This window comes from Hirundo rustica, chromosome Z (assembly GCF_015227805.2).
Source record: "Hirundo rustica isolate bHirRus1 chromosome Z, bHirRus1.pri.v3, whole genome shotgun sequence".
Taxonomy (NCBI): Eukaryota; Metazoa; Chordata; class Aves; order Passeriformes; family Hirundinidae; genus Hirundo; species Hirundo rustica.
Window position 1 is genome coordinate 80,647,044 of NC_053488.1, and position 26,038 is coordinate 80,673,081.

The 26,038-nt window shown below is 37.3% G+C and overlaps 1 protein-coding gene across 1 annotated transcript in view; it reads left to right on the forward strand.

Annotated features, from left to right (window-relative positions):
• EDIL3 (EGF like repeats and discoidin domains 3) overlaps positions 1 to 26,038 on the forward strand; it is a 226,267-nt gene that overhangs the window by 75,750 nt on the left and 124,479 nt on the right. The window contains exon 3 of the mRNA XM_040091036.2: positions 24,230 to 24,259. Within this exon, the coding sequence (XP_039946970.1) occupies positions 24,230 to 24,259 (30 nt within the window). The remainder of the gene's footprint in view (positions 1 to 24,229; positions 24,260 to 26,038) is intronic.

Genomic DNA, 26,038 nt, shown 5'->3' on the forward strand with positions numbered 1-26,038 from the left:
GCAGAGGATAAGATAGAGAAAGACAGGAAAATGTGTGGTTTAGTTGTTTTCAGTACAGCACATTCTCTGGCAAGGTGGAAAAGGATTTAACTAAAGAGATAAAAGGTGATTACAGCAAACATTCCAAGTAGCAGGATGTTTTGCAAAGATAATAAGAACACTATGGTCCAAGTTAACTCTACAGCAGACTGCTGCTACGTATATGGAAACATTAATTTTAAGCTAAATTGAAACAAAATAATTTTTGATTAATTAATATTGGCATTGAAATGCGTTACAGAAAAGTTGACAGTCATAAATAATTCTCAGGAATCGTGTAAATTATTGAAATTTAAAAAAAAAAAAAAAAAAAAAAAAAAAAAAAAACAAAAAAAAAAAAAAAACACCACCAACTGCTACAGACAATTAATAGGATACTCCTGTTTTGTTTAGTGCGTGCATAGGGGAAAACGGGGAGAAACACAATCGTAACGACAAGAAAAAGAGTAGTTAACTTTCTTATGCCATAGGGAAATGAGAATGTGTTCCATGAGTTGACCATGTTAACGTTTGAAATCTGAGCATCTTAAAACTTCTTGCTATTGATCTTCCAAATTTGAAATTCAATAACTGTCTGAGAGGATAAACTGGTGAACATGTTTAGTTTATTTAAGTGAAAAAAATAACAGATGCCAAATAGGCTGCCAGCATCCTTTTGAAAAGTGTCTGTACCTTTTATGTCAGCTCTCTATACTCACTGAGAGGATGTCATTACTGAAAAAAACATGGTAAAAAATGCCTGTGTGCATTTTGGAAGGGTGGAAAGGCAAGTTAATGATCTTATGGTTAACAATCAAGGGAAGTGCAATCAAGTGGGTCTAAGTGCAGCATGGAGGCTGAGCGAAGGGAGAAAACTTGAAAGGTGAACCAGAGATGCCAGTTTCCCATGACATCTTTACTCTGCCTACTCTGATTAAGAAATGATTGTGGGGTTCTTTGCTTAGCACTTTGCAGTTTTCCATATCAGTTCAGTCATCCCAGTTTCCAAAGTAAACTATTTCTTTGACAGCTGCTGTCTCTCGGCCAGAAATGCAGGAATCAAAGGGGTTCTTGCCTTTTCAAGATGTTAAATAAAAATTCAGTAGGATGGATTAGGCCCAGTGTGTTCTGATCTCTTTGCTTTGTGCCTTTATTTGCACAACCTAAGTCTCCACTTTTGCTTTCTTGACCTCTGCACTGACAGGACAAGGGCTTCTGAAAAAAACTAATACAGATGAAAGTCTTGTCACTCACTTCCTGTCAGTCTCGCAGATGCTTTTCAATGCCATGATTAGAAATGACAAAATGATTTCAAAGATGCTTTTATAGTCTTACAATAAGTGATTTGGTTTTTTTAAAAGACAGCTGTTTGCACCACACATTGAACATATGTACTAATGGATTTTCCAAGTCAGAAATAGTGAAATTAATCTACTCTTACAGAAGAATTCCAATTACTTACTGTCATGTGCATCTAGTATGTAATTGATATGAAAATATTCACCTTAACTGTAAATAAGGTAGCCTGGAATAATGTATATTAAAGCACTGGCACTCACAAAATCAAAATAGGTTAAGACATGGGGCACTTGTGGAGGTCTGTAGTGTAACCTCACCTCTCAATGGGGGATCCACAGGTGGAGGTTTCTCAGGGACATTTCCAGTTGAATTTTGGCAATTTCCAGGGATGGAGACTTTACAGTTTCTCATGGCAATATGTGCCAGTACCTTGATCACCTTCAAAGGAAAAACAAAAAACAAAAACAAAACAAAACAAAAACAAACAAACCAACAAACCAACAAACCAACAACAAAAAAACAACAAACAACAACAACAACAAAAAAAAAACCACAACCCGAACATATTTAAGTGGAATTTTGTGAAAATTTGGGGGTTTTTTCTCATTGTGCTGTCACTAGGTACCACTGAGAAGTCCCTAGCTCTGGTGTTTTTATTTGTATTTTCTTCTCCAGGCTTGACTGTTTGATTTTAGGGAAATAATCACATCCCTTGGCTTGCTGGCATTCCTCTCCTAGTACAACACAGTCCTAGGTGCAGATTGCCCTCGATACTGGGAAATAGAGTGTGGACTCCAGATTTCAGTATCTCTTGTCACTGCTTTGGGTGTAGTGTCACCCAAATTGATTATATTTATTCCTGTATTAGCAAAATCTATGTAAAATGACTTACATGAATTACTGACATGTTTCTTATTGTCAGCAGGGAGACTTTATTATATGACTGTGAATTCTTCAGTGAATGCCATGCTTTTCTCTTGATACTAATTGATTATTTGAAAAAAATGCAAAGGAAATTATTCTCTTTTTGCTGATATTCTCACTCTCAAAAATAATTTCAATAGTTCTTTTGGTGAAAGAAGATGAACATCAGAGGTGATGTGGGCCTGTGGTTATTTGACTTCAACAAGAATAATCAGGTTCCATGGTTAGAGGGTAGTTTCTTCTGGGAAAAGAGTGAGAGACAGACTGGGAGGGGAGGGATTTGAAACAGATTCTTCCCTAAAGGGCTGCAGCATGTTGAGGACAGTGCTCTACTCTTAAACCTAAGATGTTCTCATAGATTATGGAGCTCTGCTAAAATCAATCAATGCATATTAATAAAAATATTTTGACAAAATAGGCCCTAAATGTTTCGATTCTGGGTAACCTGAAGGGCGCATAATGCACAGAAATCTAAATTGAGTAGTCTGAATGCATGCAAGCAGAATACATTGATAAATGACATTGATTGCAGGGCAGAAAATGTTGTCAGTCATAATTAACCATATTTCTGCCAAAACAATTGCCTTTGGTGTTGATTGCCAGTAAATCTGTTGTGATACTAAGGTTTCAAGTCACAATTGGTGAGGAGGGTGCAATAATGGCAGTTCACAGAGTCGTAGACACCGAGGTTGGAAGAGACCTCTACGATCATCTGGGTCAAACTTTATTGGCAAAATCATGGTCCAGGCAAGATGGGTTCAACTGAATCTTAAAAATGTCTAATGTTGGGGGTCTATCACTTGCCTGAGGAGATTATTCCAGTGGTTGATTGTTATGGTGAAATTTTTTCCTCATGTGTCCAATCAGAGCCTCCTGAGGAGTCCCTTGGACCCTTCACTTCTTGTCTTTTCCATGTGGCTCCGCGTACAAAGGGAGTCTCCACCTCCTCTGTGGCCACCCTTTAAACAGTGGAACATGTTGTGAGGTGTCCCCTCAGCCTTCTCTCCTCAAGGCTGAACAAACCCAGGTGTCTCAGCCTTTCCTCACAAGTCAGACTTCCCAGCCCTAGGATCCTCTTTATGGCTCTTCTCTGCACCCTCTCCAGCCTGTCCACCTCTGTTTGACATAATAGGGACCAAACCTGGACACAGTGCTCCAGGTGTGACTCAAAACATGGTGAGCAAAGTGGGGTAATGGCTTCTTTACCTTTTGGTGCCTCTTTGTGTGAAAGATCCTGCAGTTAATTCCTTCTCCATCTTGTTCCTTTGCTCCACAATGTCCTTGTGCCTCTTGTCTTGTGGAATCACAGAACTCTGCAGATGTGTTGCCTTGCTAAGCTGAGGGAAGGATCACTGTGCTGGGGTGAATTTGTGATGCTTGTATCCCCAATCGTCTGCTCTGTTTGTGCTGTATATTGAGTTCAGTGCCTTTAAGACTGGTTCTAAGAGCAAGGAGAAGCGCGGAGTTTGTTTTGAGAAAACTGCCTGACTCCTCCACATTCCTCTCCAGACTGGGTGTTTGGTGGAGGCTTGGAGAGACCGCAGGACAGAGATCTTTTTGCTTTTAGTTTGTTTCAGCTAGCTAGGGCAGAGAAGTTCCCTGGACTGTTTTTTTTCCTTTTCCTTGGAACTGTTTAAACCTGCTCTGGACTGAAAACCCAGGGGAGCACTGGGGGCTGCACCTGCGGCCCACCGGGGCCTGGACCTCGGCATTTTCCAGCAGCGCCGGAGGGACTGGGACTGAGGAGACGCTGAGAGAGAGAGCTGAGCTACACCCACAGCAAGGACTTTCTCAATTTGCCATCTCACTCCAGAATGAGAGGTTTTATTGTTTCATATTATTCATTCTTTGTACTTGTATGCACTTTGTTTGTTAAGTAAAATAGTTTTTTCCACTTTTCTCCAAAGAAGTTTTTACCGGACTGGTTGGAGGGAGGCGCCACTTGAGTTTGCTTCCCAGAGGGATCCCATTCCGGGGTTCTCTCCCAAATTTGTCCCTAAACCAGGACAATCACCCACACTGACCTTCCGGTAGCGCTCTTCCTAATGCATCCCAGAATGCTGCTGGCAATTTTAAAAAAGGTGGTTAATACTCTGTTAGGCTTCCTCAGAATATTTCTTTTATAAAGCATTTTGAAATACGTGAATGGACCTTAAAAGTAAACTTTGTACTGCTGGTCAGTGTGAAAACTTTAACACCTGAATTAGAAGTGCCCTGTCGAATGAACCCCATGCTGGAATTCATAACACATTTTCTTATTTTTCTGTCTGTGAATTTATTATTTGGGAGTACAAACTGGCAAGGGATAAGCAGTTCTGGTCACACACTAGAGGGTGAGCAGTGGTATGCTCTGAAGAAGATTTTATGCATCTTATGCATCTAATTAAAAGGGCAAATGGAAAGCATCCAGCCTCTTGTTGGCAGGACTGCTGCTCAGGATGAGACCTTGCAAAGAAAAACAAGGTTTGTTAGCATGGGCTTTCTGTTGGAGGGATGAAGGACTCAGTAGTGCATCATATTTTGATTAAAAGCTCCAACACTGATGTCGAGCCTTGCATGCAAAAATACTCAGAAGAGTATGCATACAGGTCATGGAGAACTATCACAAACTGTGAGGTATGGGCTTTCTATCCAGGTGTTATTTAACTGGAAATTCCAACTACACAGAGCCTGCTAAAGGCAGGGTGCTCCAGAAACAAGAATTGTCACCTGCCTGGGCTGTGTGTACTGGAAGGAAGTCACCACTGGTGAGCCAGTTCCATTTCCTTGAGGTTTTGCCCTGTTTTGTTGGGTGAAGAAGAGAAAGAAAAAAGGACAGCAAAAATAAAAAATAGAGGTTTCCGCAGAAATGTGTTGTGTCTATAGACTTACATATTTTTTAAACCAGCTTCAAAAGAAGTAGGTAGAATAAACCAGTTAGGTTTTGTCATATCTGGCAGTGAAATAGGCAGAACATAAAAATCGGTAGAGCTCATGCTGACAGACAGGGGAAATTGCTCTTTGGATAGGTGCTCTTAGCGTTGTCTGGAAAGAGAAGTTTTCAAATTAATCACTCTGAAGGAAAGAAGTCTTGGTAGGCAGCAGCTGCATCAGATTAAAATATCAGAGCACGTGACACATCAAGATCTAATGAAATAAATATACTGGTACACAATTTCCACACATTCTCACGTCCATGAGTGCCTCTGGAGCGGTTCAGGTACCTGTGAGAATCGCTGACCCAGCTGCTGGGCTGTTTGTTGTGATGTTCCATGTCATGTTGACTTTGTTCTTCAGTGTCCCTGTCCTGATGTCTAAAATAAGTCTCTCACCACTTTTGAAATATTATTATTATTATTATTATTATTACTATTACTATTATTATTATTATTAACAGGGAAAGCATATCCATTTTATTGTTTCTAATCTGTCTTTAAGACAGTTTCTATTACTAGATCATTTTTTATGTATTCCATCATCATTGACAAATACTAGAGGTCTTCATGTTCCTGTCCAGATCTAAAGAAATTAATAATTGCAGGACTTTTTATACTTTTGAAATACACCACTTATTAGGCATTATTAATTCTTACAGATTAGGGACCACTAAGCATCATCATGCTCACGATTAATTAGTATTTGGTTTTGCTAGCAATGGGGTAGTAACTTTATTTTTCTTTTCCTTTAACTTCTTGGCTAATACAAAGGATATAGTTTTTGCGGTTTTTAAGAGGCCAGACAACATTATTTCTCACAAAATTTTGACTTAAGAAATGTTCTTGAGGCACTGCCTCTGTTTGTTTTCCCATTTATATTATATAATTTTCTCCTGGATTTTTATGTGGAAGAATGTGACTCAACAGTATGGAAACAACTTGCTGAAAAAAAAGTGCCAGAAGGAAGCTGATTCTTTAGCTGAAAAAGCAAATTGGTCTTTAATGAGATGTTAATTCTGGCATCCTAGAAGATTCAGATTAGAAGGTTTTATACTTCTTAGGAAAAAATGATCAGATGGAAAACCTGGTGATGTTGAACTTAATGCAAGTCCTAAATGCAATTTGGTTGCAGAGTAAAAGAAACACAAATTAAAAGCTGAATATTGGATCCAGAGACAGATGGACATTACTGTTGGTTTTGTTTTTATTTTCCCCTTTAAGTTTTTTACCAGCTTTTTTTTCCAAAACTATTTATATAAAGGGCTCATTAAGCAGAGCAAAAAAATAATGTTTTGGCATCACTTTTTCTTACTTTTTTCTCTCCATATATGTTTACTTGTTTTTAAGTAATAAATAAAGGAAGTATCTCTTTGCTACTAAAAAAAATAGATGCAACAATTCAGGAACCCTTTTACTTTTCTTCAGTAATAAAAATACTTCTGTTCAGAAGCAGAAGAACAAGAGAGCCCAAATGTTCTCCTAATAAATTTTATATTTCTGACTGGGAAAAGTTGCTATTTAGTAGCTCAGAAAATTCTTTTCACTGCATAACTCTCTGTGATCTGATTCCTTTCTATGATTTTTTAAATTTAAAATTTCTGTTAAGTCATTTGCTTAAGAGCCTTTTGTGTTCATCATCCAGATGCAAAATTCTCTTAAGCATTTAAAATACTGTGGAATGACATATCTACTCTCTAACTTTTTTTTTTTTTTTTTTTTTTTTTGATTCCAGAATAATAAATTAACTCATTGAAGATTTTAAACTGGAATATACAAAACTAGTATTGTCTTGGTCAAATAAACCTTATTCTTAGTATGTTGAGGACATTGAGCACTGTTAATAGAAGTTTTAGAAGAACGTAGAAGAATTATGGTGATATACAAGGGACGAGGCCTTTTAACTTTTTTCAGCAAGGGATTGATTTATTCCAAAACCCACATTTTTCCCAAGGGGGGTAGCTAAAGGTTTTAGTTCTTGATTGGTTTGTTGTTTCTTTTTTCTTTATTTTTTTCCCCAAATATAAGTGTAATTACAGGAACTCCATAATAATTCTACGGCTGATTTTTTTTTTTTTTCCTATTAGGTTATATGATTAATGTATATTTTATTGCAAAGAATCCAGAAAACAGAAGAATTATATATGAGCTCATATAATAAAATATAATAAAAACTTAGTCAGCTATGAAAATTATCAGTCAAAATAACAAGAAGAAAAATACCAGAGGGGTATCTCACCTTTCCTACCCCATTTCAGGATTTTATTTTTTGTCTGGATTTATTTCTATTTTGCCAGAAGTGCCTGTGCTGTACCAGTTCTTGTCAGGTGTTAATAACAAGGCTGAAATACCCCCACTTTTCCTCCTTCATTTACCCAGTAAATTATCTGGGATGGTTCTTTTGTGGTGAAAAGACACTATGTGCCACGTTCTCATCTTTTTGTGCATTCTTGGATAACGAGGATAATGAGCACGTGAGTGAAATGCTGACTGTATGAAGCATATGAATAATTCAGCCTAGAGATACTGGTTTTGAGGGTTTTTCTTCAGGTTGTATCACAGGTGTACAGCTTGCTCCAACTTGATAATGCTATAAAATAATGATTAAGAATAATTAATTTATATTTATGTTAAATTAATGACTTGAATTATTAAAGCATGAGGTTTCATGCTATATTATGGTTGCAGAGCTAGTATTTCATGCGCATTACTTGAGCTGAACACCTGCTTGAGAACTGACATTGCACCATGAGTTAGGAGACTCAATATATTATATCTTATATTGGAAGAAATTAATCAATGAGATTCAAATTAATGTTTCAGCTGCTCCCCCATGGCTATATCTTTAATATTAGAATACTAATGTGAGGTACAAACCCTCACATTATCAATACTATCCTCACTTTGAAACATGCACTGGAATGGCTCCGTTCTAAATCAGGGAATTATGAAGTCTGGAAAATTCAAAAGTTGGCTTGGACCTGACCTTAATTTTTTGTCTCTGAAATGAGGAAAAGAGTGAGGTAGAATTCAAGAGCTTCATGATTTGGTGAAATTACAGTTCAACATCCTTGGTATTTATGATTCTGTTTGGTTTATGTGTCACTTCATGCATAATTGATGCAACTATGTGTAGTTTCACTCTTCTGATATATGCTTTTGACACGTATCTAATTCTAATGTGCATGAATGCATGTAAAGTTTTCATATTTTTTTCAAACAAATGGGTATGAGACATGCACATACAATCTGCTTTGTTTGCCTGTCCATATCCATAGTACTCTGATTATAGAATCACAGAATGGTTTGGGTTGGGAGGGAACTTAAAGCCCATCCAGTGCCACCCCTGCCATGGGCAGGGACACCTTCCACTGTCCCAGGCTGCTCCAAGCCCCAGTGTCCAGCCTGGCCTTGGACACTGCCAGGGATTCAGGGGCAGCCACAGCTTCTCTGGGCACCCTGCGCCAGGGCCTGCCCACCCTCACAGGAAAGAAATTCCTCCTGGAATATCTGGTCCAAACCTACTCTCTCTCACTTTGAAGCCATTCCCTGTGTCCTGTCCCTCCAGCCCTTGTCAATTGTCTCTCTCCATCTTTCCTGAAGCTCCTTCAGGCACTGGAAGACCACAGCGAGGTCACCCCCAAATCTCTTCTCCAGACTGAACAGTCCAAATTCTCCCCAGCCTTAATTAAATTACAATATATCCTACACTCACCTTCTAACAGACTAACAGAAGTGGTCAAAATATCCTGGAGTATTTAGTTTTGTCATACAAACATCTTCTGCATAGAGTGTGAGATACAAAAGCTCAGACTTCAAATCCCCACGGATATACTTCACGTATTACATTTCCATTCAGAAATAACCCTTCCTGGCCCTTTCCCTTTGTATCAGTGCATCCATACAAACATAAGTTATTGCAGAAATGTGTGTCTTCTTTCTTTTATCCAGGGGAAAAAAAAAAAAAAAAAATCAATGAAAGAAGTTCCAGGACTTGCAGATATTTATCCTGTGTAGGATCCCACACTCTGGAAGACAGGGTTGGCAGTGATTCTGTGCCTGTGGATTCAGAATTTCAGAGGGGAAATCCAAGATATCTATAAATTCCAGAATCTTTTCTCTAAATCCCAGCTAGTATTTTTTGTAACTCTCCATGTCTTTGAACAGCAATAATTATTTGGCTTCTGTTGGCTCTGTTTGCTCAACTGGTCTTTCTAAAGGTTTAGGAAAAACTAGAAAGGAAAGAACAACTGCTGCTGTGGCAACTTCCTTAGAGTTACTTTTTCTTCTAAACATACTTAGGAGTTTTCACGGAGTCTGATATGTTTCATGATGCAGACAGAACCAGGGCAGAAGAAATATTTCTCATTTGCTCATGATGTCTTTGTCTCATTTCCAACATAGACTGGAAGCAGCTTCAGCTTCAAATGCACAGTTAAAGTTAAATGAATTGGCTATGAATGAACATGTAATGTCCACTGTAATGTTAGTCCCCAGACTGTCAGATGTTTTGTTGCAAAAGCCATCAATGGGGAGGTGACAAGAAAGGATGTACCTGAAGAAAAAGTAGTATGTTATTAGAAATTTGCAAGGACTGAAATATTTTATGTCCATTTCTTTTCCAACGTTTTAGATATTATTTCTTATGTTATCTATATTATCATTAAAAAAATCAATATTGTTTCCTAATTTATTCAGCAGTTGCAGCAAATAGAGCTTTAGAAAGGGTGAAAAGCTCAGTTCCAGCAACGTACATTAAATAAAGATGAAAATTATATTCTCAGTGAGAACCTACAGTGAGTGTTATGGGCCTCAGCAGAATATACTTGTCTAAGTACTAATGTTGATTAAAAGGCATCAAAAAATATCACCACACAATTTTCAGATTTTCCAAACCATGTTTTTGAGTTTAGTTCTGCACACAAACCCCATGTTCTTATGGCAGATGTGTCTTTCCTTTACATTATCCAGCTTTCTCCTGTTGGGAGAGTACAAACTAAAACCATTCCTACTGTGGCAAAGAGGAGTTTTCCTCAATTGTAAAGATTCTTAGCTACTTAGTTACAACAGAGAAAAGGTTCTGAGAAGTTTTTGCAGCCTGTGTTAGTGCAAGATCTGCATTTGCATGGGCAGAGATGACACCAAAGCTTGCAACAGAACCGTGGTCATGGATCAAGACTTAAAACCCTGAGAACCCAGTAAGAAAAATATTTTTAAGAGCTAATTCTCAATTGATTTCATTAGCATTATCTAGAAATATAAAGCATCCAGTTTGTATTAAGTATCCAGTCTGTCAAACTCAATTTGAACTGACATTAAATCAAACCAAAATAATTTTTGAAGTTGTCTTGGTTTTCTCCCTGTGTTAACTAAGATTAGGACAGCAGGGGTGTGAATTAACATGAAGACTGATGTATGCCAACATATTCAAGTACAAATGTAATCTTGCTGCAATTGAGACAGAGAAGCATGTCTTGATTAAAAATCCCTATTACTTTCCTCTCCTTCTTAGGCAGGTCAACTTTTTAATCATCAGTTATATTGTCCCTTATGAACAGTCTAATGAGGCCAGAATTTGGTCCTTTAAGATTAATTTTTGCAGATAGGAAAACTGCATTGTCAGTGTCATTTGATTTATTCAAAAATATGACTGAATGGGCTGTAATTTATAAGGGGAGTGATGACAGTCATAAAAAGAAAATATTTAATTTCAGCTTCTGCTTTTCCTGGCATGAAATAAGAAACATCTGCAGTAGTCATTAGCTCATAGCTGCACAATACATTAGCCTAAGTCAGCAACAAAAGTGAGCAGTGGATTAATTTTGTCCTCTCTGGTGGGGCAACTTTGGGATCAGTTTTACTTATATCAAACCAAGAGATCCTGACCAATGTATCATAAACAAAGTAAATAAATATATTAATCTGAATGCAAGATGGTGGATGCTTCTGAAACATCAGCACCTTCATCATTTGCCTTCTAATGATGGAAGAAGGGACCTGAGCAGTTTAAAAGGATCAGGAACCCAAAATAAAATAGATTAATCGTGTTTCAAGCATTGCAGCTGAATAAATGGATACCCAAAGACCATGAAATAAAAAGCTTACTAAAATAAGGAATGTAAATATTAAACTAGCAGGCTATGAATCTTGATACTAATTAGAACTGGAATGTGTCAAGCATTCCTTTCATGCATCTTACAGTTAAATACAGAAATAATTAAATTACACAGGTTTTGTCTGGCCTCTCTGAAATCAAACTGGTGGCAATACTTTAGAAGAAACACCTGAACTTCTTGGGGGGGGGGGGTGGGGGGGGGAACCAACCAACCAAACAACAACAACAAAAAAAACCACAAAACAACACCTACAATAATCTGGTTAATCAGCACTGAATTAAATGGCACTTTTTAATATAATTTCCTTTGCCAATGAAGTTAATTCCATACTGTAACAGGGAGTGTTGCATCTGTGTTTCTCATGAACTGTGTTCATTCAAAAATGATCCATAGTAGCTGCACTGTTCTGCTTTGACTTGGCAGCCCTAAAAATCTACATTTTCTTTGGTGAAGGCACAGAAGGCACTTGGCTTGGTGTGACAGTTCTGTTTAGAGCCTGAGAACTCTACAGGTTGAGTAGGAGGGGAGACAGGACTTGTGGCTGACACTGTAAATTTAGTTTATTTGCATTTTTACAGCCTGCATGACCATATTTGGATGGGAAGGATACAATTTCGCATCAAAAACAGAGAAATTTTTTTTCATGTCATTAACCAGTGTGTGGTACCCGAACCGCAGTGGCAGCACCCTGTCTGGTGAGAACTGGAGCAGCAAAGAGGATGTGATTAATAGAAAACCAGAGTGCAGTACAGTGAAACATAGCAGTGATGGCCTGCCTGGTGAGAACAAAGTGTTGAAGGGAGTCTGATTAAAACAAATCAAAACAGCCTAGCAAAGCAGCTGAACAGCACTGAAAGTCACTGCACAGCTCAAGAGAAACTTCAGGGGAATTGAGGGGTTTTGGCAGTTTAATGGGATCTGTAGGACTCTGTCAGCTGCAGGACCACACATTTCCACTGTTTGGGAGCAGAGAAAGTGTCCTCTCAGTCTGGAGGAGGGTTACCAAACGTGCAGAGGATCTGAGGACACAGGTGCTGTGCATTCATAGAGACTAGAACAAATAAAAAAATGTAAAAAAATAGTCTACTTTAACATTTTTAACAGGTGTTCAGGGCCCATTATTCACCAGCTTGTAATTTGAATACAGTTAGACTTGTGACTGTCTGCGAGGATCCATCAACATTAGGAGCAGAACAGGTCATTAGGACTTGTATGATGATGTCTGTAAATCACAGCATGCCTTCACACCCAAATATTGTTGCCTGCAGTCCTAAGAGCCACCACCAAGCTTTACTTTCCCCAGAAAGCCTACAAATTAGATAAATCTAGGAAAAAGAGGATATTTTGATAAGGTGAGAGAAGTCCATCTGATCTAGTTGGCAGTCGCTGCTCTAGAATTATTTGGAAAATGGTATTGTTTAAATTATGCATATTTCAGGGAATAGTCCCCTGTTCCTTTACCTGAGTGCCAGTGTGGTACAATCTGCAGTTACAACTTCATCTAGAAATATCACATCTTGTTTTGAGATAGACATCAACAATTAAACAAATGTGCAAACAAAAACAGCCTTTCAGCACTGGATTAATTTTCTATATATAAACAGTGTTCATGTGCTTCTCTGTTTATGTTTTCATCAACCAATTAACAGAACACTCTAACCCTTACTTCTGATTATTTCTACTGTTTCTTTTTCTGGTAACATTTTTGTTAATTTTCTCTTTCTTTGGTATTTTCAAGCCTTTGCTGAAATGTAGACACAAGAACCAGAACACTTAACCCAAATCTGTTTTAAAACCATTATAGGAGGTACCAAACTAATTTTATGCATTTACTTTTTATCAGAAAGAGTTTTTAATATCAATAATTTGGATTATTTTAAGAAAAAACAGCATCCCTCCATGCCACTATGTAGTGGAGAGCAAGAAAATTGGTCAGAAGTACCCTTTAAACGCTTCAAGGCGTCTAAGAAAAGCCAGAGGACATTAGAACCTTAAGAAGAAGGAATATGGACAGAAAACATTTTCTATTGGCTCCATTTTTGTGGATAACAAGGATATATCATTAATGTCTTTCCTCCCTAATCTTCTTTGGAAACAAAGAAAATCTGCTTAGTTTTTACCAATTTACTCATTTTGCTGTCACTGTTTAAGGTGGTTGGTGAATCAGGTATAAGGCTGAAGAAGGAAAGGAAAGTTCATCAAATTCAGTTGTTCTGTCCCCCAAGGAGAACAGAGGCTTCTGGGGGGTATTTAAAAAAAAAATAATAATAGTAAAGAACCCCAACCAACCAAAAAAAATCCCAACAAACAGAAAAATCCACCAACCAACCAAAACCCCAGTTACCAACCAAGACCCCCAACAACAAAAACTGGCACCCCCAAACCACACAACAAAAACAAAACAAACCCCTCTCCCCCCAAAACCAACCCAACAAACCAAAAAACAATGAAACAAACAAACAGAAAACCAAAAAGGGGGAAAAAACCCTTCTCTCAAGACCTGATTGATTACATTTATGCAGACATGCCAGCAACTACTCACCTCTCCCAGATGTGTGGCAAGAATATTGAAAATGTTTTGGGAAACAGCTAGAAAGAGCTTCACTAAGCCTTTCACTCATTGAGGTTTGCATTAGTGATGGCAAAATAGTATCAAAATTTACATGATCACTTTTTACTGGGGAAGACTGACCTAATTGCAGAGGAATTAATTATCCTGGAGTTGTAAGCTGGAATTTGGTCCTGGCTAGACTAAACTCTGGTGATTTCAGTGGATATCTACATTGTAAAGTAGTGTGAGAGGCCATTAGAATAATTCTCAAGCTGCAAGGTAGTACAGTAAAAGAAACACAGCTAGTGGAAGGTAATATAAATGTGTATTTCTTTGATTTATTCCAGGTCAGCATGAGAGAATAAATTCAGTCAGTCACTTTTGCACTTATAAAATGGATCTCACCTAAAGAGCTTTGTGTGTTACAGAGAATTGGGAAGAAGATAGATAAGTGAAAAAAATCCAGCCAAATATTAGCTGTCTAGTTTTAGCAGACACTTCTCTCTGTCAGCTTACACAGACTAGGGCATGTATGTTTGTATATATGTTTTTTGTGGGGGGTTAAAAAAATTGTATAGCATGTCATTGTATCCTTTTTATGCAGAGTCATGGATAAAATTCACTAAGTTAAAACATGGAATATTTATGAAGTGGAACGATTTGCTCACCGGATGAATATTTCATGACTGCTATTTTTTACGTTTGATTTCTTCAACGTACCTTCTACATAGTCACAACAATCTTTGATGTAGAAGGAGCTTGCAGAGTGCTGTATACAGCAATTAACGTAGACTTTAAGTGGTTTAAGGTAAATTTTAATATTCCAGTGGATTTCATTAATAGACATATTTTCTGTTTGGTGAAATCATCATAAAATTCCTGGTGAAAAAGATTTTGATGGGGGAAAAATTACTGTTTTGGATTAATTTCTGTCTTTTGCATTTTGTCTTTGTCTTTAAGTCCTTGTTAGATTTCAGCAACTCCACTGACTTAGTTAAGTCAGTATTTCATGTTAACATTAATAATGCTGTATAAAGTTGAGCAATTGACAATGCAGTAAAACTGCATCTGTTAGCATTTGGGTCACCCAAATCTGAACCTAAACTTTTCCTTGCATGAATATTAAGTGGAAAGTGCCATGGGGGCCATGCAAATTATTCATGAGCACATGTTAAATTCAGAAGGAATTTTTAACTTTAAAAACAAACACATACTTTGACCTGAAAACTAACATAAAGAAGTGTAACCCAAAAAAATGGGAAAATATTTATGAAAATTTATTACTTTTATTTTATTTTTTGAGACAGTGTTTATTGATGCCTAATTTTGAATTTTTAAAAAGACTATTCCAAGTGCTCTAAAATGGGTGAGTTTTTCTTTTTATTCTTTTGAAAGGATTGAACTTGAGTTGATTTACTATAAGCATGGAAATTTTTTTGGTTGACCCAAATAAAAAGTTTTCCACTTCTATTTAATATATACTTGTTTCAATATGTAGGTGTTGAAAAAAATCCACAAAGACCAAAAACCAAAACCAAACAGAAACAAAACCAAACCAAACCAAACCAAAAACCAAAACAAAACGAGAGAGAGGAGGGAAAAAAAAAAAAAACAAAAAAAACCCCCAACACTAAAAACCCAGGAAAGCAAACAATGAAAGATGATTTTTTCAGGTTTTGTCCTGAACTAAGCAGTAGATGGAGGAGACAAACTAGTAATTTCTTTTTTGTTAATGTACTTAACTGTAATGAAAATCAATCAAGTTCCAGCCCAGGCTTTCTTGACCATGTGTCAGCTGGTCATTTTCCCAGATCTCCAGGATCACACAGTTAATGTATTTACCCTGAATGCCTGAGATAAGACTACGAAAGCAAAAGGAAATGAGTCCTTTAAATTTAGCATATTTCAATAACCGTAAAATCCCAGAATGGTTTGGGTTAGAAGGCATCTTAAAGATCTTGTTTAACCCTCTGCCATGGGCAGGGACACCTTCCACTGTCCCAGGCTGCTCCAAGCCCCAGTGTCCAGCCTGGCCTTGGACACTGCCAGGGATCCAGGGGCAGCCACAGCTTCTCTGGGCACCCTGTGCCAGGGCCTGCCCACCCTCACAGGGAACAATTCCTTCCAATACCCCATTTAACTCTGCCCTCTGTTAGTTTGAAGCCATCCCCCCTTGTCCTGGCACTCCAGCCCAGCTGTCTCTGTGCATGCCCCATTTCTTTACCCCTCTTTTTGATGAGCCCAGGGCATTACTGAGCCCAGGAGCAAGGACAAAAACATTGATTTTCATTGTTCTGACCTGAAACGACCCAAGTTAAAAGCATTTCCAATATCTCCAATGCCAAGGAGAGCAGATTATAATAGTATTCCTTGTTTTTGTGAAGGGCTGCAATGGAGTGTGGTGGGACTGTAATGTGTGGAAGTGTTCTAGACTCCATCCAGCATGAGCTGGAAGGAGGTAGTGTAAGGAGAGGTTTTGCCATCTCTTCGCAGAACAGAAGAGGGGAAAATTCAAAATGAAAGGCAGAATTTTAGCACAGCACTCCAGAGCCTGGCAGTTCTCTTTTCTCAGAGTGGGAGGTGCTGGTTTGGGAATGGTTTTGAATTGCAGCCATAAGAAAGGGTGCTAAGCAACCCTTGGAAGCCCAAAACTCTGCATTGAAAATGAGTAAATCTGCTCTGAGAGGTGTTCAGGAAAGTAGGTGAGACACAGAAAAATCCATGCATTCAGGATGAAATAAAAACATTAAAAAAAAAAAAAAAAAAAAAAAAAAAAAAAAAAAAAAAAAAAAAAGAGAGAGAGAGAGAGAGAGAGAGAAACTCAAAATCAATAGGCCTGACTCCTACACTAATGAAAAGTGAAGAGCATGGAGAAGCACCAGAGTGCTCACTATGGCTGCTGTGAAAATGTCTCTTTCAGGGGTGAATTCAGAGAGGCTGATAGTGTTGGCTTCCAGTCAACAGCTTTATTCACCAAGAGAAAAATCAGTGTAAATGATCTTCTCTTGTTCGTGAGACAAGGCCTCAATTTCTAGTTATTTTCTGAAAAATTAAGAAGAAAAAGGCAGCATTTCTGAGAAAGCAACCTCACAATATATATTTTTTCTATTTTTTATCACAGTCCTTTTGCCTAGTTTGCACCTTGCAAAGCCATGCTTGTGTGAGCAGCAAAGTTTGTATTCTCAGTAAAACCACCATAGGACACAGAAATTTGTTCAAATTGGCCAAAGTTTAAAGTAAACTTCCTTGGCAGTCGTATTTTAGGGCAGAACAATGTATTATTTTTTAAGAGGTCTGGCTTCAACATGGTCTCTGCGGAAACCCTTTGACAAATTGATATATGGCTTATCACTGTTTTTAACCCCAGATCTCCAGTAATAAATTTCTGAGATCTACATTAAGGCAAGTGTTTTATTGAGACTGGGGATTACTGAAACTGTTTTGCCACAGTCTACATAATAGATACTTTTCAACATACATTTTTCAATGCTAAACAATAGTGGATTCAAATAGGTTTATTCTTGTTGTACTGAAGTTGAATACAAACACCATATTGGCTGCAAAGTTCATAGGATCTTCTGTTTCTGCCCAATCAGAAAATTTAAAAGAGACTATTTGTGTGTCTATTATTCCTTAAGCAGCGGGTTCCAGTCTCCAAACTCTACCTGAACAACAAAAATAGTGTTTTATTAATTTTAAAATATCTTGTTTGCCTTTCTTGCACCAGGACTTTATTCTTTTCCTGTGCCTGTGTTCATGCTGTGTAGCTATGGCGGGGCATTTTCTTTGTTCCTGAATTTACAGAAATATTATTAAAAAACGCACATTGAACCAAAGCTACATGTCTCTCTGCATGGGACCCCTGCAACATCACATCTCTCATTTTATCTGCCATCTGCTCTTTTGAATTCTCCTCTTGGCGCATTATGCAATTTACAGTTCAGGTTTCCTGTGATGGAGATCATGTTGTGTGGAAGTTATTAAAGCAGCCTGCCAGCCCCCAAGCATGCTGAACAGGGTACTATAAACTTATATGTAAATAAATACAAGCCAAAAAAGCAGCTAATTCTTTTTTGGGGCCTATAACAAAGTCAGCTATTTGCACCAAGAACTGTATGCTCCTGGTCCTTTGCAGTTTTATTCGTTACGATGTATTTTCTGTGAAACTGTGGCTATTGAATTCTTGTCGGCTAATTTCAAACTAAAGGCTTTTAATATTGGTGTCTCAGTGTTTTTAGAGGTGTTGCCCAATCTTAAGGGTTATATGATAAAGCTGCTGGCACCCTGCTCGTTTATACAGCCTCATTGCCCAGAAAGGATGGCAGCACAATCTTTGTAACTGGCACATTAACCAATTTGCCAAAACTTACATAATACTTGGGAAAGCACTGAAAATTGTAGGATTCATATTTATCCTGAAATTTTAGGGTTTGAAATTCTCTGGGGGTTCCTGTGTATTTATTTAACTTGCCAATATGTGTTTCCACAAGTCACAGTGGGCAGTCTGGGTGCAATTGCCTGGCAGCAGCCAGCTGATTGAAGTTATTTGGGGTTAAGAGTAGCAAATACTGTCACAGAATGCATTAAGGTTAACATCTGATATTACAGCACTGAATAGAGTTGGTATTTATTTGTCTCTCCTGCTAATTTCTTATCTGTTGGGAGCATTTTTTATTGCTTTTTGAAACCTTCTATATGCTGTTGGATGTTGCATATTGAATATTTTCAAGTGGTATGGTACAGATAGAATATCACACAGAGACACCTAAGCCAGCCTCCTTTACCAGTCCAGAACCAACAGATACTCTGTGAACATCTGAGTGGGCTTTTATTGTGGTTTTTTTTCTCCCCCAGCTGGGAGAATAACCATGAAATAAAAAATATTATCACCGTTATTACTTTGCAATTTAGTATGTGATGTTATTTTAAAATTCTGCACGTTCACAAAAGAACAGGTAGTAAAATTTCCCCTTAAAACACACAAAACAACCAAGTGAAACAGCTTCAGGCAAGTGGCTGAAATATGAAAAGATGAAATTTTTTGGCTTGAAAGGCGAAGCCTTCTATCTGTGGCTATGGGAATTTCCCAGGTAGGTTTTTGCACCTACAATAACAGCTGCTAGCAGATACCTACTTTCATAACTGCATTTTACAGCCCTTTTTAGCATTGTATTTTAAGTTTTTTAATTTTGTTGCTAGAGAGTGCTCTTTGACACTTACGGAAGTGAAGGCTTTTGCACCCAGGTTTGCATCCTTATCCACTTTCACCTTTTTTAGTACACTTATTTTTTGGACACCAAAGTGCCAGGGGCACCTTCTCATTACATTTTCTGTTCCTTTGGAACATTCACATATTCTCAAAACTGCATATGGCATTGTGTGTGTGTGTGTGTGTGTAAAGCTGTGTGATATTTCAAGCCATGGCAAACTACTCCTTGTTTCAAAATTACAAGTTTCAGTAGTGTTGTGCCTTTGGCAGCATTGGAATACTTGGCAAGAACTGGAGCTGACTAAGAACTCAAGAATTGCTTTAAAACTAAATTTCTTTACACTGTTTTCCATAAGAAAAAATTATTCTGCCAAATACCAGGGCGCTCCTGCCTTATTCTAGAGAGGTGTTAATGTGAAGCCACTTACAAAAAACAAACAAACAAACAAAACCCACAAACACCATGCAACCAACAAAATCAAAAAAATTCTGATCTTGTCTTCTACAAAATATAGTATTTCACCTGAATAAAATTTTTATTTGACATTTAGACGTATTCTGATTCAGCACTGATAGCCCTGATGATTGGTAAAAAGAGACCAGTGAGAATTAATTGCATGCCTTTATTGGCATTTCTAAGACTCTCATTTTAAGACACTAGTTTAATAACACATGGCATTTTGCTCAGATACCCACTTTTTAATTAGAAATTAATTTTCTTGAAATAAAACAATGAAGAAAGAATAAGTTTTTCATAGGTTTGAAGTGCTTAGGTCAATGTAGATCTGTGAAAAGTGATACATCTTCCCTGCTAAGTGCCAAGGGCCATTTTTAGGGGTTCTTAATTAATATATTTGTTTTCAATCAAACATCTGTCACCCAAATGGAGTTTCATCAGTTCATGGAGAGTTATCTCTGCCATGCACTGGTGAGGGACCTGGTATGTTCCTTCTGGCTTTGTTTTTGTTCATTTCTGTTTGTTCTATTGTGCCTTTTTTATCTGTTGCTTTGGGATGTTTGTTGCAGTTTTTCGGAGGGGGGAGGTATTTTGGCTTTTTTTGACTTTTGAGTTTTGTTTGTTTGTTTAATGGGTTTTTTTTTGTTTTGGTTTGGTTTTGGTTTTGCTTTTGTTTTTGTTTTTTTCCTCAGGAATGACTGAGAACAGCTTGGCCAGCTGAAGCAGGAAGGAAGCAAATGCTGTTCCAAGGGCCTGTGGGTGCTGAATTCTGTCAGATGTGGAGAGAGGGAAGAGACAGGGTTCTTAGGCACACATTTGCAGTGAAACATCTGTAGCATTAAAATCACATTCTTAATGACTAAGCCGAGATTTTGGGAAGTCAGTCAGTCTTCCTTGCATGCAGGTCCTCTGAGACCCCTGAGATTTGTTGCTGAGCAGAATATAATTTATTTTTGATGTTGCATTCAGAAAAATGTTATTTGCTCTTGGAGTTTACTGTCCCTTTGGATAATTTTGTGGACCTTTTGCCCAGATTTTCCATAGGGATATTGCCATATATATATAAAATTTTATTCTTTTTATATAAGTATTACATTCTCTTTGAATGTTTAAAAAATATTTCTCGTTAATATAAACTTAACACAAGCTTTCATATAATACAAAGCTAGTGTAATGTGCTATAAGACATAACATAGAACGTAGCAGGCTGTTACACTGGATCTGCCTAAACTGAGATATTTATGCTTCAAAATTCAGATTTTTTTTTTTTTCCCAAACAAGTTAAGGTTTCTACCATTGTAACAGAAAGAATCAGGAGTCTGGCATAAATATTTAGATACTATCCAAACCTTTCTGCATTATCTCTCTTAAGCTAATGTTGGATGACACTTATCCTGGTATAGGCTTTCCAAATATTTCCATGTCTTCTTGGGTTTTTTTAATCCCACTTATGTCATGCAGTATTATTCATCCCTAAGAAAAACAAAATTAAGTTTTCCCAAGTGAATATCAAATTTTTTCCAAAGAAGATAAAATCCAACATTTCTTCTGCCATATATCTTACTATATTTTGTCAGTGATGCATTAGAAGGGGAAGAAATGTGTTATGGAAAATGCTTTAAAGCTATAGAGTAATTTACAGCTTAAGGTTATGCAGTGCTGTTATCATACCATAGCTTGGGGATTTCTGTGGCTTTTTGGGGGGTCCTTTATTTTTGTTAAATTACTGTCTCCTCTGTGGAAGTCACAAGGGGGTTGCCAGGCTGGTGGGGACCCACCACCCACAGCAGTGAGTCACCAGCTTCTGCCAGCCCAGCTGAGCAAGACAACTTGGTTTTACTCCCTCTCCCCTCCTCTGAAACAAGCAAAAAAGTAAATTACAGATAATTACCCAGGGGATGAGTCACTATATAAATAATTTTTTAAAATAACTGTTTCAAATTGCTGCTGATTTAAAAAAAAAAAAAAAAAAAAAAAAAAAAAAAAAAAAAAAAAAGGTGTCATGTAGGAAGATTTTGGTGTGGTAATTTAGTGCATTTTCTTAAGAAGTGGAAAGCAGAGTGCTGATACTGGATTTGAGCTGGTATGATAAAGCAAAATTAAATATGTTCTTTGAGTACCCAAGATCCTACTGAAGGCTGTTTTTTTAAACATGGTTCATTAATGTAAAGGGAAGTAAAAATATCCTGTCACAAAAAGCAAGAGATTAAGTTAATTTTTTTTTTCCTAGAAGTCTGCGTGAATTGCAAATGAGCTCATAACTGCATTTTCATCTCCATTTTTATTACTCATCTTTAATTTCTGTCTAGCAGTAAGAAATATAATATTGACAAGTAGAATAAGGTCTTTTTGCAAAAACAATTCTCACTAACTCTGAGAAAAGAAAATAACATAGTCTATTCCTGGATGATCTCAAACCAGCAATCAAATAGCCAAAATTAATTAAATCAACAGAAAAGTAACATTATTGGCATAGCTGTCTTGGCATCTGAATGATATATTCAGCTGAGATTCAGCTATCCTGTTTTATTTAGATGTGTACCTAAGTGCAGAGTGGTCCCTCTGAAACAACCATCAAAGTAATAACAGAATCCAGCTTTGACTTGCTAATGCTGCTATTCATCCCGATAATTAAGTCTCAGAATATTATTCAAATAGCAGTCTGAAGGAAATGGTTACTGGAATAAATATGCCTTATATAATTGGACAATTTTGTTTAACCAGTTTTAAAGCAGAATCTCCAGTACTTTGAATTATTTTTTGTTCAAGCAGCAGTAGAGATGGAAGCTAATATTGATTTGGGGCACTTGTAAAATTGCAACTTCCAGCTTTCATGTTCTGCTCTGTCAGTGTAGTTGTCTCTTCTCCCAGTACCTTGAGAAATTGCAACCTACTTTATTGACTTAATTTGTGGTTTATTTACATCATATTCTGTTTTTCCAAGATTTAAATATTCCAAATATCCTGGTTTGGGGGCTTGTTGTTGTTTTTGTGGGGTTTGGGTGAGTGTGGCTCTTTGACTTTTTTTTTTTATTTTTTGATTGGTCAGTTAGTTTCTTTGGTTTGGGGGGGTTTTTTTTTTTGTGTGTGTGTCTGTTTATAATCAGCTGTCATGTTGTTAAATTAATGTTTTAGCTGATTTGGTTTTTTGTTAAAAACACTGGAATTGTGTTTTCTCTCTTTTCTTTTATTACCTTGAAATCCTTTACTACCACAAGCACATTTTATTTAAATTTAGTTTAAGTAGTAAAGGAACATGTTAAAAGCTTGATGTGATCTTTATGTATGTACACTGCATAAAGGATTAATCTAGATTCAAAACACACTCAAACATTAAATAAGGAGTTACAGAGGGCAAGGCTCTGCTAAATACTGTGTTTCGGCCATTTTAAATTATGTCTGACATAATGTTATGTTGTTTCTGTGTAGCCCTCTTCAGGGTTTATCTGAACGCCAAACTTTAGAAATAAAAATCATCTCTTTACCTCCAATGACTGTGGTTAGAGACAAGATGGTTAGAGAGAGTAATTCATTATTTCTTCTCAATTAGATTTGACAGTCCCCAAAAGGACACCATGCTACTCTGCAATTAGGAATGAGTGATGTGTTCAGCACTGGTTGTCACATGCAGTTGCATACAAAATATGGTGCTGAATTAACCAAGGTTTATGGCTGCTCTCAGATGCACTTGGTGTCTGTTGACAATTTTTTGCCGAAATAAGGGAAGGTCTCCCTGCTCCCCTCCTCGTTTCTCCCTGCATAAAAATTGGGGGTATAGCAAAAGAAAAAAAAAAAAAGTCAATTTACCAAGTGTGGTGGTGGTCTTTGAGGAGATGTTTGAAAGTTTTATCCATGCCATGTGCAGACTCTGTCAGGTGGATCAATGCCTGCCATGGATGAAGGAGAGTTTTTTGAACTGGTTCTGCAAGAAATCAAAACAAGAGGAGTTTCCATTTCAACTGGCAGCCGGCCAGAAAAAGAGTGAAAGTATGAATACACGTGTTTAATATCTCAAGAGGGCCTCTATATCACATTTATGGAGAGTTCTCTCACTTCTAGGTTCTTTTACAGTATCCAAGTGAGAAACACTTGAATTCAGGTTTTGCTGTCATGCAAAAGTTTTTCAAGGCTGTGAAGAGACCGTTTTTGTGATGCATGTGTATATAAACCAGACTGGCTAAAAGAAGAGAAAGAACTAGGGCACTGATGTACTTCTAAAATACACTTTTGCTGAGAATATATCTGTTTTCTTCTTTTGGATGTGAGGGTAATAGGTAGTGCAGAGCCATCAGTGCCTTTTGATGGTAACTTAAGACAATTTAATGGTTATCTGTCAACAAAAGAGAGAGGTGGAGATGGGATTTCTATTGCTTTTCCCAGAAAAATAAACATCTGGAATGGAGAGCCCAGTTCTTGTGTCCTTGATAGACACACATGCACACATAACGCACTCCACCCCAAAACTGTCACTTTGGCTCCCTAACTGCTCGGTTTCGGAATCAGCAATTCCCACCAGTCTGGGAAGAAATTAATGGAACAGAAGGGGTGGAGTCCTATGAGAATAAGGTTTTTCCTTATATCTAATTGCTTTTATATTAAGAAAATGTAAATAATACAACCATTAGCTTTACATGGCTTTCTTCATTTGTATTTTTTTCTCTTTTTCTCTCCCTCTTTCCCTTCCTTCCTCTTCCCATTCCATGTCCCTGCCTCCCTCCCCACTCCTGACTCCTTTTTGCACAGCCTCCATTGAAGAGGACCCAACTTCAGCAGGTATGAATTATTTACATTACATCTGCACTTTGGTAACCATTTATTGAGAGCTACTTTTATCATTTTAACCCATTTCATTTTATGTATAACTTGGTAAACAGACATCTCACAGTTGGGATCTATCTGCTTATGTCTGTTCCCCCTTCTTTTTTTTTTCTTTCTCCTCAACTTGGAGTCAGTAAGTAACATCATCTTCCTGTAGCATTTAAAAGATCAGTAGCATATTCCTTCTTTCTTCCATGCTCAAACTGGCACTTCAAGCTTCAGACAACAAAATTAGTCAATCAGGCACTGGAAAAAAGAAAAGCTGTAATTTATATATACATATATATATATATATATATATATATATATATATATATATATTAAATGTTGGATTTTTCTCTGTCTTTATGCTGGCAAAACACAGTTACCTGGATGATGCCCCCAAACTGACATCCTTTAAAGACCTGAGAACAAGCAGCGAAGGGAGGGAAAATAAAGGCAGCAGATGCAGAAGAATCCTGCTCAAAGAAAACATTCTCCAAACAATGGCTTGGGTGTCTGTTCAGCGAATTTTTATTTCCATTGACAAGCTGCCAGGCAGTGAGAATGGTTACCATCACAGTCATAAAAATTAGTTTAGGAGCTCCCAGAGAGACACAAACGCATCGTGTTTATGTTATTGTGAAGATTAACTATTTCTAATTAATTGGCAATCCATTAGCTGGGGAGTATTTAAAGAAAAAGAAGACAGTGTACCAGAGAAGAATGCCAGTGAGCCGCCTAACATATTTGAAATGGCTGTGAATTGTACAAACTCACTGAGCTAAAACATCAGATAAATGGGGAATCACTTTATAGTGGCTTGTTAAAAGAAGGAAAGGTCTCCAGAGGAGCAAAAGAGAAAAGGTGAGGAAAGTGAATGAAGAGAGGAAGATGGTGAGAAAGGATTGAACACTGTTTACAACGCTAACCTACGACTTGGGAGCAATACAAGTAATTAGGATACAGCAGAGAATAATAAATGAAAGGACAGAGAACAAAGCCAAGAGTAGAATGTGAGAGAGGGAGAGTAGTTAAGACTAGAATTGAATACAGAAAGAAGCAAAAGGGAGCTTTAAACATAAATGTAGCAGCCAAATGAGCAGGAAGCAAGACTGAGATGAGAAATAATACTGCAAAAGGGAGGAAAAAAAGGAATTTGGGGAAAAAAACCTGTGGAGTACTCACACAGCCCCATGGAACATGCATTACAATTACTAAACAGCAACTTTCAACTCTCCATTTCTTGAGAGATGTGTCAGTCTTGAAGTTTTCATCAAAGTGTTTTAGCAGAAACCTACTGCAGCCGTTCAATAGAAATGTTAGTTAGGAAAGGATGGGGTTTTTTACGTAAGAAAGAACAAAAACCCTTTAGGGAAATGGTTTAAATACACACTTTTTAAGAGCATCTCCTGAAGACATGAACTCCCTCTTTGAATACAACTGCTGTTTTTGTGAGAGCCCCTAACTGTGATCTGGCCAAGCTACCCAGATACATCAGCTGAAAATAGTCAAGTGGAGGGAAGTGGAATTTATAACACAGCCATGTGGGCTGCACTACAGATATGATTTATAGTAAGAGGAAAATCCATGTAAAAAGTGAAACCTAACATTAATTTCTATCTTAAAACTTTGGAAGCAATGCTTCAGATGCTCCATAATTTATAGTTTCTATTGATTTTGCTGTAAGATATGACCAGATGTTGCTGTTTTGAAAATAATGTATTAGTTCTGCACTCTTACAGGATTGTTTTA